A 17,152-nucleotide genomic window follows, 5' to 3' on the forward strand; every position below is an offset into this window, starting at 1 on the left:
AATGAGTCGCGGTCCCCTTGTGGAAGGAGATGCAGTGCCCTCTGGAAGCTGCCCGGAGGGTGGCAGGCGTCCCTCCTCTGCGCTCCACTGCGGCCTGCACACCGACCCTGGTAGCCCTGGCTCATCCCGTCTCTGCTGCCGGACTCCGAGTTCTGAGATGACGATAGCATTGCATCTCCCTTTCCCTGGCGTTTGGGAGCAGGCGGGCACACAATCAACAGGGCTGCGGAGGGACTTCCGTGTATTCCCGCGTCCTGCTCGTGGGGATAAAACCTAGGCAGGGAGACGTGCATGTGGAATACATCGAGAGAGAGATCCGGGAGCACCCTCCGCGTCGGGGTGAGGCTGCCGGGGGCGGTCTTGCTGGGGGAGCACCCATGTCCCCGTTTTCTCAAGCGTCCGTGTTGGCTTTTGAGGAGCAAATGTGAGAAATAAAACGCATCGCGATGGGGCTTGCAGGGAAATGTCCGGGATTCCCAGACACACCCTGTAATACAGTCCTTAAAAGCAAAACCTCGGGCTCCCTGAAACCTTACTTTTTAAATAAGGCTCCTCCCCCTCTCCCCCCAACCCCACCCCACCTGCCTGCTTGTAAGCAATGCCTCTGAGGGGCCACAGTCCAGGGACCATTAAGTAACCGAGGGTGGGTGAAACCTTCTCTACCCTGGAAGGCATTCAGGAGCAAAAATAGGAAAACCTTTTGAATTGTGTATGTCAGCTAAGACATTAGAAAAGCCGAATGTTCTTGCTTCCACGTTGCTTTACTTTGTAAAGGTTTCAGCGTGTGGTGTGTTGGTGGGGGGGGGCGCCCAGCGAGCTTGCCCAGGGGACTGACCACGTGCAGCCTGTCATGCGCTGCCAGCTCCAATCCCCAGCACAGTCAAACAGAGCTCTGCCGCCTCCTTGTGGTGTAATGTGAGGCTCACAAGCGGGATGATCTGTCTGCTCAAGCTCTAAACAAGCGGTTCTCAACCTGTGGGTCGCGACCCCTTTGGCGGTCGAACGGCCCTTTCACAGGGGTTGCCTAAATACATCCTGCATATCAGATATTTACATGACGATCCCTAACAGTAGCAACATTACAGTGATGAAGTAGCAACGAAAACAATTTTATGGTTGGGGGTCACCACTACATGAGGAGCTGTATGAAAGGGTCGCGGCATTAGGAAGGTTGAGAACCACTGCAACGAAATCCAGAAACACCCCAGGGGCCTACACAAGGGCGGTTGCCTTAGGAAAAGATGAGAGCAGGAGATACTGCTGCCTTTTTATTTAAATTAAAAAAAAAAAAAATCTCCAGTGTTTCACATCGACGTGGTTTCAAAAAGACTTCGGGTCTTTAAAAGGAAGGCTGCCTGTTTATTTTGCCAAAGGTAACAAATTCACTTTGAAAAAAGCCTCAACATAAAAAGCTGCCTTTAATAAAGCCTCTGTCACAAACGACCAGGTTCCCCCTTCAGCAGTCGATCTTTTCGATTTCGTCCATGTCTTCCGGGTTGAGCTGCTTAATGCTGCTGTCTGAAAGAACAAGGGGGCACCCCAGCCTGACCCCGGGCCGCACGCCATGTCCCCCCATCCCGCTCCGGGACCACTGCAGCACTGAGGAGGGACGGCACCTGGACTCTGAAGACGGGGACCCCCGGGAAGGTGCGCTCCTGCGACACCCTGTGTGGAGAGCCTGGGGGCAGGAGCGCTCTCTAGCTCAGGTGAGGAGGGGGTGGCATCTAAACAGCCACTGGGACCCCCTGAAGCAGCATCCTAGGCACCAGGCAACAGAGCGCCAGGTCTGGGTACCAGGGGGGCGGGGGGGGGCAGGGGCAGAAAAAGGCCGTGCCCATGCGAGGGGCGGGAAGGGGTCTGCTGAGCCCCAGGGGTCAGTGGGTGGCCGCAGGGAGAGGGACTGAGGCTCCTCCGCTGAGTCACTTCCCCAGACAAGGTCTGCAGGAGCTCACACAGCAACGGTGGATCTGAATGGTTCTCCCCGCCCCCACCCTAACACAGGGTGCTGAGTCAGCGTCCCTGGAGGGTCCACGGATGTGCTGCGGCCAGTCTGCGAACCCTTATTGTGTGTGTGTGTGTGTGTGTGTAATTCCCACCTGGGAATGTTTTCTTCCATTGATCTTTAGAGAAAGAGTAGGAGGGAGGGAGGAGGGGAGAGAGTAAAATCAGTGTGAGAGAGACACATCGACTGGTTGCCTCCCACATGCACCCCAACCGGGGTCAGGGATCGAACCTGCAATCGAGTACACGCCCCTGACTGGAAATCCAGCCCGAAACCCGTTGGTCCCTGGGCTGGTGCTCTGACCACTGAGCTGACCGGCCAGGGCCGTCTGCAAACCCTTTACACTTAATATTCCAAACTGCACACGTGTGCCTCTGTGCGTGTCCCCGGGGGGTGCCCCCTGCTTCTCACCGAGGGTCAGGGGCGCTGTCCTAAACGGTGAGAGGTTCCTCTTCCCCTGCTCCCCAGCGTCCCCATGGGCTTCGGGGCCTGGGGGGGGGGGGTCACTGACAAGGGGCCATCTCAGGGACATCACCCCTGGAGTTTCCTCAGAGGGCACCCTGCCAGCCCAGAGCTGGCCTAGTTGAGACGGGCCCCCGACCTCAGAACGCAGGGCTGTCCTAGCTGGTAGGTAGGGCGAGAAAAAGGGAAAATGTAAAAGAGGAAGCCGGGACAGACTATGCTCTCCAAGGCGTTGCTACCTGGTTTAGGTTGGCTCTTTCCAGGACATGAAAATCCGCTCCAGATCCCAGCATGAGCAATAGCGTCTAAAGACCTGAGCTCACACAGATTTAAAACGTTCTACTTAACGACCACGTGCGGAGCGACTGTCTCACAGCGGGAGCTCTGCATCGGAAGCCTCCTGTCCCCTCCCGTCCCCTCCTCGGGACTGGGGTCCACGCCCCGCGTCGTCACAGCTGACGGGCACCGGCCCCCAGCCCCCACCCCCCTTCCTCGAGGGATGCTACTCACTGAAGTGGTCCTGGATCTTCATGAGCAGCGGCAGCTTCTCGACCTCGATCATGTTGAAGGCGAGGCCCTTTTTCCCAAAGCGTCCGGTCCGCCCGATGCGGTGGAGGTAGGTCTCATACTCGGGCTCCTCCAACTGGTTCACAGGGAGGTCAAAGTTCACCACAATCGTGACCTGCTTCACATCGATCCCTGGAAGACGAAAGACAGTGGGCAGCACAGAACAGGACATTTCCAGCAATACCAGCGTTTCTGTTAAGACAACGCTGGCCTAGAGAGTCCAGGGTCCAGGCAGGGACCTCAGCCTTCCTCAGGCTACTCTTCCAAAGCACCAAGCTCAGCCCTCGGGGCAGGTCCTCCGTTCTGTTTACTGAACTAAGAATGAATTAGGGAGCAGGGTTTGAGGAGGGGGGTCTAGGCAAGGATACAGGAGGGATGAAGGAAGTTGGAAGTCCCTGCTCTTGAAAACACATAGAGATGAACGTCATTAGTCACTAGGAACACAAGTTAGAAGCACGAGATACCACACAACGTCTCCTGGAAAGGCTAAAATGGAAAAGACAACACCAAGTGCTGACAGGAATGCAGAGCAACTGGAACACTCCTACACTGCTGGCGCAAATGAATAATGGTGCAGCCACTCGTGAACAAAACCTTGGCACATTCCTGTAAAGCAGCGGTTCTCAACCTGTGGGTCACGACCCCTTTGGCGGTCGAACGACCCTTTCACAGGGGTCGCCTAAGACCATCCTGCATATCAGATATTTACATGACGATTCCTAACAGTAGCAACATGACAGTTATGAAGTAGCAACGAAAATAACTTTATGGTTGGGTCACAACATGAGGAACTGTATTTAAAGGGCCAGAAGGTTGAGAACCACTGCTGTAAAATTAAACATACACTTCCCACATGACCCAGAAATCCTCGTCCTAGGTGTTTTGCCCAAGGGACGTGGAAACATATGTCTACACAAGACCTACACATGCATGTTTATTACAGCTTTATTCAAAGTAGCCCCAAACCGGAAACCATCCAAATGGCCATTGGCGGATGAATGGATGCGCTAACTGTGGTACATCCACTCGGTGGAAGACTACTTAGCAAGAACACGGCATGAACCACGGATACCTGTAATGGCACTGACAAACTCAAAAGCATTATGGCAAGTGGAAGGAGTGGGCCACAAGGGCTGCCGAGTGTAGGATTTAATTTGTACGGTATCTGGAAGAGACAAGAGGGAGACTGAAATCTGACCTATAGTTGCCAGGGGCCAGTAGTGGCAGAGACTGACTTCCAAGCAGCTCAGTTTTGAGGGGTAGACGGCCAATGTTCCGTATTTTGACTACAGCGGTGGGTACAGGACTCTCTATGTTTGTCAAAACTCATATATTGTAAACCGTACACTGTATTCTATGTATTGGACCATATACGTAAGAGTGAATTTTATCAGATATAAATTATACCTCTACAAACTTGGCTTTAAACACACACACACACACACACACACACACACACACACACACACGTACCTCGGGCACAGACATTGGTGGTTATAAGAACTTTCTCCTTCCCATCCCGAAACCTCTGGATGATGGAAGCCCGCTGATCCACGGTCAGCTCTCCGCTCAACAAAGACACCTGGTGGCCATCCTGCATCATCTCCACAGTCAACCACTTGGCGTTTCGACGAGTCTACATGAGAAAGCAGAGCCCGGCACAGCCCCCCGAGTTAAAGCAGACGGGCTATGTTCACCATGCCCATGGGTGCGGGCCAGAGCCGGGAAGGGCTGGCCTGGAGGAACAAGCGTGTGGCTCGGAATTCTGCGCTTCTAAGGGTCTCATCCTCTCAGCCTCTCAGCTGTGGCTCCTCAGCCACGAAACGGATGTGAGACATGCCCTGCACATCCTGGTGCAATGACAACATGAGATGACGTAGTAATGACTACATCAGACTCTCCAAGTGCTCCATGCACGCTGGGCATGTTTCTAAAATCTTTACCCGTGGCCTAGCCGGCGTGGCTCAGTGGTTGAGTGTCGACCTATGAACCAGGAGGTCATGGCTCGATTCCCAGTCAGGGCACATGCCCGGGTTGCGGGCTCAATCCCCAGTAGGGGGCGTGCAGGAGGCAGCCGATGGAGGATTCTCATCATTGGTGTTTCTCTCTCTCTCTCTCCCTCTCCTTTCCTCTCTGAAATCAATAAAAATCTATTTGAAAATAAAATAAAAAATTTACACACAATAATCTGACAAAGTAGTTGTCTAATTTCATTTTTAAAAATTAAAAAAAAAAATACAAAACCTTGAAGACATGAGGACCCTGCCCCAGGTTCATGGTTGGCCCATGGCAGAGCTGAGTTTTCCTTTATCCTACAAACGTGTGGGCCAGGGCCCGGCGGGCACTCTAGGGCAGGGTTAGGGGAGCAAGACAGATGGGGCCCTGCTGTCGTGGGGCTCAGTGTCCACGTGGGAGTGAGGAAGTAAAACGAACACACGCACGCTGGGGATGTCAGGGAGCAAAAGATAAAAATGAAGACAGACGTGATGTGAGCAGTGAGGAGCTGAGTGGCTGCTTCGCTCACAGCACATTAGGGAGGGAGGAGAACATTCTTAATCTGGCAAAGGGTGTCTGGGAAAACCCCACCATCAACATCAACCCACATGGGGGAGGGGCAGAAGCCACCCCTCTAACACAAGGATGCCCTCGCTGTAACATACAGAAGTCCCACCCCATTACTTATTCTTCCTAAGCTCCACCCACAAAACACAAATCATTTCTACTCAGAGCTGCTCTGGACATTGAACTACACCATGTACAGAAAGCGCCGAGCAGGAAGCCTGGCTACACCGCACTGTGGGCGCCGCCGTCCCCGCTCGGCCTGCAGGGAGGAGGCTGGGCCCCGGAAGGCGTCTCGGCAGGCACCTGGCAGAAGATGATGGCCTGGCCGATGGTGATGCCGCCGTAGATGTTGCACAGCGCCTGGTACTTGTCCTTCCGGCTCTCGCACAGCACGTAGTACTGCCGGATGTTGTTCAGGGTCAGCTCCTCTTTCCGCAACTTGATAACATTGGGGTCGGGAATGATTCGCCCCGCAAACTGCCACACGGAGTCCTCAAAGGTGGCCGAGAAGAGGAGCATCTGGCACTCGGAGGATAAAGCCCTGTGAGAGGGACGGGAAGGAGGCTGTGACCTGCCACCCGTGCTACTCACCCGGGGAGGCAGCTCTGAGCGCTTTGTGCCTGCTGCCACCAGTGCCACCCCCCGCCCCCGACACACCTGCTCAGGGGGTCAGCGTATAGGTGTGCCCACAGCCAGCGGCACCTCCACGCACAGAGCAATGTGTCCTGCTCCCCCTTGCTACCCAGAATTTGGAAAACCACGTAGACTGAGCGTGAAGCTCAAGAGCAAAAATTTTTTTAATATATCTTTATTGATTTTTTTTTTCTTTAGAGAGAGAGGAAGGGAGAGGGAGACAGGGATAGAAACACCGATGAAAGAGAAACATCGATCAGCTGCCTCCTGCACGCCTCCCCAGCCGGGGATGGTGCCCGCAACCTGGGCATGTGCCTTGACCGGGAAGCAAACCAGTGACCTCTTGGTGCAGGTCAACGCTCTATCACTGAGGCACACCGGCTGGGCTCGAGAGCAAAATTTACATGTGCTTTCTGAGTTTTTCACACCGATGTTCTCTTTAGGGGAAGCAGAATCATGGAGCCCGGAGTGAGAGTCCCGGCACCGCTATGGGGCTCGTCTCACACAGACTTCCACGAGACGGAGGGAACAGAGGCTGGTCATCCATGCAGGGCCTCCAGCTCTCAGCAACGAAAGAGCAGCAGCCACGACCAACTGCGTTTGTAGCAGAAAGAGCGCAGACATTACAGGCAAAGTCGGAACGAGACTACTAGGCTCCCGATCCCAGTTATGTCTTCTCTATGCCCTTACCTGCCCACCGCAACCTTCCAGTAGCTCTATCAGATTTCAACAAATTCTCTTAAGGACTTTGCTCCCAATAATAAAAAAAAAAAAATACTGGCAAATTCTGGAGCAAAGCCCTGTCTATGGATTGATCTATAACGTAAGCCCTGGGCGCACAAGGAGAGCAGTCGGGAAGGAAGGTGGGAAATGACAGCGGCCGGAAGGCCCTGAGGAGGCGGGGACTTTGTTCGAAGGTGACGGAGGTGGGGAACCGAGCAGCAAGCCAAGCAGGAGCAGCAGACAGAGGCAGTTTCTCCTCCGGACACAAGACGCAGGGAGGGAGGGTGGAGGTGAGGATTACCTCTGGATCCGAATGCTCTGATCTGAGAACCCTTGTGTGGCGATCATCACGTCTGCTTCGTCCAGGACAAACACACGGATCTTGCTCAAGTCAATTAATTTCCGCTTGAAGTACCAGTCCAGGACAGTCCCGGGAGTGCCGATGATAATCTGCTGGGTGATGTCCACGCTCCTGGGAACTGGGAGAGGAGGGTTTGCAGGGGCTCCTTCAGAGGCACAGCCCATGGCGCAGGGCAAGGCCACACAGGACTCTGACCCCACGTGCATTGCCTGAGCCCTAAGCGCAGTGATGGCGAACCTTTTGAGCTCGGCGTGTCAGCATTTTGAAAAACCCTAACTTAACTCTGGTGCCGTGCCACATATAGACATTTTTTGATCTTTGCAACCAGAGTAAAACAAAGATTTATATTTTTGATATTTATTTTATATATTTCAATGCCATTTAACAAAGAAAAATCAACCAAAAGAATGAGTTCGCGTGTCGCCTCTGACACGCGTGTCATAGGTTCGCCATCACTGGCCTAAGGGCTGTCCAAGCGCGAGCCCTGAGGTCACTGTGCTTTAGAAATGCCCAGAGTTTTTAAGTACGTTCCCGGGTTTTATGGCAATGATAATACCCTGCATATCTGATTCATTTCAAAAGCCACCCGCAGCAAGCCCACCCACCCTGCAGAAATACTGGCACAGCTGTGAAAACCCTACGCAGCCTCCCCGCATGGAAAACCACCACCCTGTCTATCAGCAGGTCACGTTTCATAAATGATGACATATTATGCAGCTGGTCAAAAGCATGAAGTAGGGCGACATGGACTGATATGGAAAGATGCCCAAAACATGGAAGTGTGTGACTGTTATGAAAAAAATATCCCGGTTTTTGTAATCACTCTAAAAAAAAAAAATCACAAAATAAAGGTCAATTGCCCGGCCGGCGTGGCTCAGTGGTTGAGCATCAATCTATGAACCAGGAGGTCACGGTTTGATTCCCGGTCAGGGCATATGCCGGGGTTGCAGGCTCCATCCCCAGGAGGGGGTGTGCAGGAAGCAGCCGGTCAATGATTCTCTCTCATCACTAATGTTTCTTTCTCTCTCTCTCTCTCTCTCTCTCTCTCTCTCCCTCTCTCAAATCAATAAAAATATATTAAGAAAACCACCACAAAGGACAGTTAACAGAACTGTAGTTCCCTTTGGAAGCAAGTTTTTGGGGAACAAGGAAGAAAGAACAACTTACACTTTTACCACCTAATCTGTGTCTTAAAGATATTTTTCCTGCTTACCCACATGCAATACTCTAACGAAAAAGTTAAACAGTAAAAGCTGCCCTGCGCCAAACAAGCGAACGTCAGAGAAAAGACTATGCAAACGCGTCCTCCTGCAGGAGGTGGGAACGGCGGACACGGGGGTCCCCGGGCGCCAGGCGTGTGCGCAGCGCTTTGTCCATATCCCTGCGCTCCACTCTGACACCAGCCCGGTGAGCAGGTGCCTCTCGGGCCCCACTTTAGAGATACGGAAGCAGAGACGTTATAGAACGTGCTGGTTAGCGGTGGACTCGGGGCTGACACCACCGGCCAAGGCCGGCTGCAAGGCACATACTTGGGTTCCCTCGAATGGCGTACATCACTTGAACATCCACACAGAATTTTCCCATCTGTTCAACCACACGGCCAGTCTGCAGAGCCAATTCGTACGTAGGAGCCAGGCAGAGGCACTGTGAGGGAGAGCGAAGGGGGTCCCTGTAGGCCGTCACGCAAATTTCACGCACAATTGAAATGTGTACCGAGAGGGGCACAGAAGTGAAACTGGAGGTTTGTGTTGGATACAAATATTTTGAATCGAATCCAGTTTAGCGACTCATAGACGTGAGGTGAATGCTGAGTGTGGGAGGGGAGAAGGAGCGGAAGGATGGAAAGACGGCTGCCTTTAAGGTCCCCCTCCCTGAAGGGTCATGAAGACACACGGGTTACGGGGTCACACTTTTTTGGTGGGGGGAGAATGGAATGCAAGGAGGCTGGCAATCAAAAAAGAGGGTGACACAACAAATCACAGCTTGCGTGGGGTCCTCATTGCCTCCTGCCAGCTGTGAAAATTCTGCCACTTTCCAGAATGTTCCCTGCTGGATTTGACTACATTCCTGGCAGAATACTCACCTCCTACCAAGCACGGTGCTAAAAATGCAACTATTCATTTAATCTGCATGATGATCCTGTGAGGTGAGTCTTCATCCATTCATTCACTCATTCATTCATCCATCCATTCATTCATTCATTCATTCACTCATTCGTTCATCCATTCATTCACTCATTCGTTCATCCATTCATTCATTCATTCACTCATTCATTCATCCATTCATTCGTTCACTCATCCATTCATTCACTCATTCGTTCATCCATTCACTCACTCACTCACTCATTCGCTCAACTCATTCGGTGTTTAATGAGTGGTTTCTCTGAGCCAGGCACTGTGCATGGTGTTGGGATTCAGGGTGAACAGAACTACGATCCAGGCCTTTCTAGATGTTACCGTCACAGACGAGACAGACTCGGAGAGATGTGCTACCTTGTCTAAGACATTCAGCTGGTAAGGAGAGGGGCTGGGATTGGAACCAAACTACAAAGCCTGTGCTCTCAATCGCTGTCCCAATACTCTGTAATGTTATGAAAGAATGTCTATTCTCAATTATCATCTCGTTGCAGCAATATCATCTGTTACTGAAATCTTGTTGACAATGAAAGCAATCCCGTCTCTCTCGCAGCCTCTCCTTACCTGTGGGAAGGGTTCCGAGGCGTCGACCCTGCTCAGCATGGCCAAGACAAAGGCAGCTGTCTTTCCTGTTCCAGACTGGCTCTGGGCTATGAGGTTCTGAGGTCTGTAGGAAAGAGGAGACAACTGGGCACAGACTGACTATCAGAGACTAACAATGACCCAGCGGGAACACGGCACCCGGAAACTCACGGGTGTGCCAGCATCATAGGGAGCGCCATCTCTTGGATTTTGGATGGTCGATTGAACCCCATTGCATAGATCCCTTTTAGCAACTCTTCCTTTCTGTCAAAAAAAAATAAAATCTAACACTTAACAGTCCAGGATCGGTGAGTAGCCTCAGAAATGCAAACTTGAGAGGTGCCCTTCAAAGCAAGCCCCCTGGTAACTGAGCTTCCAACGAAAGATTTAGGAATATATCATTTACACCTCAACCCCCAAACATATACAATCATGCCTGCACAGGTGGACCCCCCAAAATAGGGAGCTCTGCCATACGCCTAAGATGAGGACAGTCATAGGACCTAATATTGGACTTCCGTTGAAACAAGTGAAAGAGAAAAAACTGGTCTGACAGAAGTATGTCAATCTGCCAGAAAGAGTTTTCTTTCCCACATAAGCAGGAAACTACGTGACATTTATTATTTAATTCTTCTTAATGAATGACAGGTTTTGATGCTTTAACCGCTATTTTCAGAGAAGACAAATTTATTCAGGTGATTCTTAAAAAAAAAATTTATGAAGATGGGGGCATAGGTTAACGCCGGAGTTTGCTGCCTTGAACAACTACTTCAAAAGTGAAACTAAAAGACGGAACAGACGTCACCCAGAACCACAGGAACGCTGGCTGAGTGGAAGTCCTACAACTAGGAGGAAAGAGAAACGCATACGGACACTCAGAGGAGGCGCAGTGCTGAAGTCAAATTCTGAGGTGCGGAGTGCGCGGAGCGGGCTGGCGGCGGAGGGCGAGGTTGGCGTTTTCAATCGGGAGGGAGTCGCAGACTCTGAGCTCCAGATCTGGGAGAGTCTTTAGGGACCCAGACTCAAACGGGAGAAGCGGGACTGTCTGGCTTCGGTCAGAGCGAGTGCAGCTTTCTCTCCGAGCTTTGTAGCGGGTGCTGGGACTCAGAGATACAGAGCCCCTGGAGACAGGACTGAGAGCCGCCATAACTGCTCTCTCTGGCCCACCCTGTTGATCCTGTGTGACCCGCCCCGCCCAAGCCCTGCACACAGGCATTTGCCGGATAGCCTCAGGCAAAGGCCAGATTAGCACCTCCCTAGAGGACAGAAGTTCTCTCACTGCTGACACAGCTGATTCTCATAGCCACTTGGCCTGGAGGTCAAACCCTCCCTGGTATTAGCTACAACAAACAAAATGCGGAGACAAAGAAACAGGACAAAATTGTCAATGGAAGATATAGAGTTCAGAACCACACTTTTAAGGTCTCTCAAGAACTGTTTAGAAGCCACCGATAAACTTAATGAGATCTACAAGAAAACTAATGAGACCCTCGATGTTATATTGGGGAACCAACTAGAAATTAAGCATACACGGACTGAAATAACGAACATTATACAGACTCCCGACAGCAGACCAGAGGAGCGCAAGAATCAAGTCAATGATTTGAAATGCGAGGAAGCAAAAAACACCCAACCGGAAAAGCAAAATGAAAAAAGAATCCAAAAATGCGAGGATAGTGTAAGGAGCCTCTGGGACAGCTTCAAGCGTACCAACATCAGAATTATAGGGGTGCCAGAAGATGAGAGAGAGCAAGATATTGAAAACCTATTTGAAGAAATAATGACAGAAAACTTCCCCCTCCTGGTGAAAGAAATGGACTTACAGGTCCAAGAAGCGTGGAGAACCCCAAACAAAAGGAATCCAAAGAGGACCACACCAAGACACATCATAATTAAAATGCCAAGAGCAAAAGATAAAGAGAGAATCTTAAAAACAGCAAGAGAAAGAAACTCAGTTACCTACAAGGGAATACCCATACGACTGTCAGCTGATTTCTCAACAGAAACTTTGCAGGCCAGAAGGGAGTGGCAAGAAATATTCAAAGTGATGAATACCAAGAACCTACAACCAAGATTACTTTATCCAGCAAAGCTATCATTCAGAATTGAAGGTCAGATAAAGAGCTTCACAGATAAGGAAAAGCTAAAGGAGTTCATCACCACCAAACCAGGATTATATGAAATGCTGAAAGGTATCCTTTAAGAAGAGGAAGAGGAAGAAAAATGTAAAGATACAAATTATGAACAACAAATATGCATCTATCAACAAGTGAATCTAAGAATCAAGTGAATAAATAATCTGATGAACAGAATGAACTGGTGATTATAATAGAATCAGGGACATAGAAAGGGAATGGACTGACTATTCTTGGGGGGGAAAGGGGTGTGGGAGATGCGGGAAGAGACTGGACAAAAATCGTGCACCTATGGATGAGGACAGTGGGTGGGGAATGAGGGCGGAGGGTGGGGCGGGAACTGGGAGAAGGGGAGTTATGGGGGGGAAAAAAGAGGAACAAATGTAATAATCTGAACAATAAAGATTTAAAAAAAAATTTATATATATATATATATTTATTTATTTCAGAGAGGAAGGGAGAGGAAGATAGAAACATTGATGATGAGAGAGAATCATTGATTGGCTGCCTCCTGCACGTCCCCCAGGGGGGATCTAGCCCGAAACCCGGGCATGTGCCCTGGTGGGGAATCGAACGGTGACCTCCTGGCCCATAGGTCAATGCTCAACCACTGAGCCACGCTGGCCAGCTATTTACGTGGTTCTTTTGTCAATTCTGTCTCAGAGCAGAAGACACTATCACCTCGTCCTTCTGAGCCAGTATTTTTAAGTGCTTTTTCCCTGGAGTTTCATGACAGATGCTAGAGAGAGGAAAAGAGGAGTGGGCTGGAACACTTCCATCTTCCATAGCACACACGGTTTGATGTGCTTAACTGGCAGGTTAGTCGGTAGATTACTTTTTTCCTTTTGGGTGCCCTGACTGGGAATCGAACCAGCAGCCTTTTGGAGCACGGGACGATGCTCAGCCAACTGAGTCACATCAGCCAGGGCTGGCAGCCAGCTTTTAATCATAGGTAGGCTTCTCCTCTCGTTTAGAAAATGTCTGGACACTGGAATTTTGGAGTTTTCCTCTTTACGTAAGTCCATATCGATAAACTACATTTCCTTAATGCCAACTGACAAATCCCTAAGAAATGCAAACCCATTTGGGAAAGATATTCATTTTAATGCCATTTGAAACTAAATATAATTAGAAAGAGAAAAGCTTATAATTCATCTAAAGGGGTGGGGGAGGGTATCTGGGTCATCAGTGTTCCCCTATCTGTATTCTGCTATGGAGAAGCAGTAATATGGCTTAGCTGTCTCCCTTAGCACAGCAAGATGAAAATGTTTTACCATCAGAAATGTTCTCATCCAGCCAGTGTTGCTCAGTGGTTGAATGCAGATCCATGAAGCAGGAGATCAGGGTTCGATTCCCGGCCAGGGCACATGCCCAGGTTGCGGGCTTGAACCCCAGTAGGGGGTGTGCAGGAGGCAGCCAGTCAATGGTTCTCTCTCATCATTGATGTTTCTACCTCTCCCTCTCCCTTCCTCTCTGAAGTCAATAAAAATATATTTTTTAAAAAACAAACGTTCTCCATTTGTTGAACAATGCAGGTATTCCCCTCTGAGCTATATTTTAGTTGCACTCAAAATGTATGCGTCTCATTTTAATATTTGATTAAACACAAAGGAGATCCTGGCGGGTTTATTAGTAGCAGGTGAGTTTGTTCTGTGCTATGCTTCCCAGCATCTCCCCACCCAGAGTGAAAGTACTCACAGACGTAGCTCTTCAAATGTCTTCACTGAGTAGAGTGGAGAGCTGGGATCCTTTTGTAAGACTTCGACTCGATGACTGGATTCTACTAAGGACTGTCGGATTAACTTGTTTAAGAGTGAACTGGAAGCCAAATCCACTACAAAAGCAAGAATGAAAAAGGGGATACTGCAGGGGGGGACTCAGGCTTCCTAAATGACAGCTAATAATTGCTCCCTCCATTCAGTGGATATCAAGCAACTGCTCCTACTCTTTCTTCTAAAAAGAAAAAAAAATGACACAGCACTGAGAATTCCTTTTTTTCACGAGGACCCAATTTCTTATGCTCGGCTGCTATACCAACCTCTAACTTCAAGCAAGTCTACAGCCCTCAACACCAGACCTAATTTTTCCTTGCCAGCTGGAAAGTCTTAGCGGCTAACTGCGCATGGTCGGCAAACTGTGGCTCGCGAGCCACATGCGGCTCTTTGGCCCCTTGAGTGTGGCTCTTCCTAAGCCTTAGGAGTACCCTAATTAAGTTAATAACAATGTACCTACCTACAGTGGGGCCTTGACTTACGAGTTTAATTCGTTCCGAGACCGAGCTCGTTAACTCAAATTACTCTATCAACTCAATGCAAAAAATCGGCGGAGAGACAGCTGGTATCTCAAAAAACTCGTTAGTCGGGACACTCGTAAGTCAAGACCCCACTGTATATAGTTTAAGTTTAAAAAATTTGGCTCTCAAAAGAAATTTCAATCATTGTACTGTTGATATTTGGCTCTGTTGACTAATGAGTTTGCCAACCACTAAGACTTAGCCCATTCCTACATTTTCCATCGCAGCTTCCTCTAGAAATAGACCCCGCTCCTAATCTAGTATTTCTCCTTTTATTCACTCCTTATAAAGACAGAGAAGTAACGACAGTTCTCCAATACATTGTTCACATTATGACAGCCATGAGTGGCTGAAGCAGAATGACAGTGGATACAGGCAGATGAATTTATCTCCTACCTACATCTACTTCATCTTCTTCTGTGTTATTCATAGAATCATCTGAAAAGGATGGAAGAGAAACAACAGGTGTAAAGGTTAAGTGCTGAGCAGAAATGTGAAGTCTCTTATCCCAACTTCTCTTGCCGACTCCACAGCGTGCGCCGGCAGCAAGGGTTGTCCAGGGGAGGAGTTGGTAAAAAGACTGGAGCACCTAAAGCCCTGGCTGGTTTGGCTCAGTGGATAGAGCGTCAGCCTATGGACTGAAGGGTCCCAGTTTGATTCCAGTCAAGGGTACATGCCCGGGGTTGCAGGCTGGATCCCCAGTAGGGGGCATACAGGAGGCAGCTGATCAATGATTCTCTCTCATCACTGATGTTTCTCTCTCTCTCTCTCTCTCTCTCTCTCTCTCTCTCTCTCTCCCTTCCTCTCTGAAATCAGTAAAAAAAATTTTACATAAAAAGAAAGACTGGAGGGCTGGAATGCTAAATTAAGGGAGCCAAATGTATACCAGTTGCCAGGGACACGAGGAACGCATCTGTCTTTCACTGAGAACAGTCTGCTTTACCCGACAGCACTTACCTAGGTTTGGGACTGTAGTATTCTTAACTCCCCGAAGGTTCTTCCGGGGGTGGATGAGGTTTGAAAACTAGCGAAAGACACGGATTTCAACCGCTATTAGCAAGCAGGAGTTCAAGAAGCCCCATGCTAACCCTAACAGGAGCTGGAAGGGCCGCAGGAAAGACCACCCAATACTGCTTCCTGTGCAATGGTAGGTGCAGATTCCTTTCAGGAACAGTTCTGCATGAGTTGCCCTAAAACTGGGGGAGACTGTCTGCGGCCCCTCCACTCTAAATGGGACAGTCCCTTGGGGGATCGCACCCGACCCAAGGATGGTGGCAGGAAAGCGCGTTGGTGGATGGATGGGAGGAAGCTGGCGAGGCTTAAGGATCCAAGTGGGAGAGGAGAAAATTCGGGGTCGGGTTGGGACTACCACCTGCTTGCCCTCCCGGGGCTGCCAGGTGTCTTCATTTTGCCCTTTCAATCCAAAGGTCTTGTCTCTCTCTGGGTCTCCTTTTCCGGGGTCTTCTTCCAAGTCCTTGCCACTCCACCTCTCCCCTCCACCACTGGACACTCCACAGCTCCCCCAAGTCCCGCCGCCCCCCGCCCCCCGCCCCGCAGATCTCCCCTGGGAGTGCAGCCCCGGCCCCCGCCCCTCTGCCCTCCGGGTCAGTGGCGGTTACGTGGCTGTTCAGGTGCTCGCTCTCTGCCGCCCCCTGTTCGCCTCCCCAAAGTGACGACGCCATGGCTGCGATCGCCGCTCCGACCCCAGCACGTGCGTCCAGCGCGGGAGGCAGGGCGGACCGCGCCCAGCGGCCAATGGGCTTCCTCCGGGGCCGGCTCACGTGCCGCGACCACCGCCGGCGCAGGCGCCTGGGCTCCCGGGAGCAGCGGGGGGCGGTGTCCCGGGAGGAGCGGGGTTGTTGGGGGGTCCCGGGAGGTCGCGGGAGGAGGAGCCGCGGGAGAACAGTGCCAGCCCGGGTGCCGATTGGCCAGCCCCGCACCGCGCCGGGTGCTGAAGCCGGGGAGGGGCGCCGTCGCAGGGGACACGCGCCCGCTGCTGAGCTCGGATAGGGTCACCGCGGCTTGAGGTTCTGAGCAGCAACAATCTTCGTACTGATGGGGGCGTCCTACGTCCCTCACCCCACCACTCACTCCCCAGGTCATTTCCTAGGTGGTCAGGCTGGACCCCCGCCCCGCATCAAGCTCCCAACCACCTCCCTTGACACCCCCCCTCCCCCCAATTTCCGCTTCTAGGTGACAAGAAGTCGGAAAGGCTGCGAACTGCTGGGAAAATGGATAGTCAAAAAGGGTACGTTTCATCTGACAACTGAAGTCCAGCGCGGTGGATGCAGAGGGGGAAGGAAAGCCCTTCAGGTCCTAACTTCCGCCTCTGCTCCTAGATGCCTGTGATGCCTGCACAGACCGGCTAATTCTGATGTGAGCCCTAGCTAAAGCGGTCCTGGGAAACCTGTCCCTCGTGGTACAGCCACCACCTCCTCCCGGCACCGCATAATCTGGGATATAACCCTTCTACTGACTGCTGGACTTTGACAAAAGAACCAGATTTTTTTTTTTTTTTTTTTTTTTTTTTCTAACTGGAATCTTGAGATTTGGACCAGTCTCTGGAAAAACCTACAAAACTCTAGTTATACTCTCTCCGTGGTGCTGAAGCCAGATTCCCAGCTGTTAAATCCTGTTCAGCTCTTACATTGGGTTCTAGCAGTAAACTTTTTTTTTGTCTGTTTTTTTTTTCCCCCT

General features: G+C 50.8%; 1 protein-coding gene across 1 annotated transcript; it reads right to left on the reverse strand.

The window, feature by feature from the left end:
* Positions 1-1,363: 1,363 nt before the first annotated feature.
* DDX25 (DEAD-box helicase 25) lies at positions 1,364-16,477 on the reverse strand. The gene is made up of 12 exons (XM_036354464.1): positions 16,075-16,477; positions 15,413-15,479; positions 14,852-14,893; positions 13,861-13,996; positions 10,199-10,291; positions 10,010-10,112; positions 8,840-8,954; positions 7,251-7,428; positions 5,897-6,134; positions 4,505-4,667; positions 2,975-3,163; positions 1,364-1,518 (listed from the first exon to the last, which is right to left on the reverse strand). The coding sequence occupies exons 1-12, from the start codon at positions 16,135-16,137 to the stop codon at positions 1,457-1,459; spliced, it is 1,449 nt and encodes a 482-aa protein (XP_036210357.1). The 5' UTR covers positions 16,138-16,477; the 3' UTR covers positions 1,364-1,456.
* Positions 16,478-17,152: the final 675 nt, after the last annotated feature.

This window comes from Myotis myotis, unplaced genomic scaffold (genome assembly GCF_014108235.1).
Source record: "Myotis myotis isolate mMyoMyo1 unplaced genomic scaffold, mMyoMyo1.p scaffold_m19_p_20, whole genome shotgun sequence".
In the NCBI taxonomy this organism is placed as follows: domain Eukaryota; kingdom Metazoa; phylum Chordata; class Mammalia; order Chiroptera; family Vespertilionidae; genus Myotis; species Myotis myotis.

Coding starts and splice junctions, on each gene's coding strand:
- DDX25 (XM_036354464.1), bottom strand. CDS start 16,137: ATGGCGTCGTCACTTTGGGGAGGCGAACAGGGGGCGGCAGAGAGCGAG. Junction 7,429..8,839: donor CGCCATTCGAGGGAACCCAA/GTATGTGCCTTG, acceptor CTCCTCTCCCAG/TTCCCAGGAGCGTGGACATC. Junction 3,164..4,504: donor CACCAATGTCTGTGCCCGAG/GTACGTGTGTGT, acceptor TTCGTCTTCCAG/GGATCGATGTGAAGCAGGTC.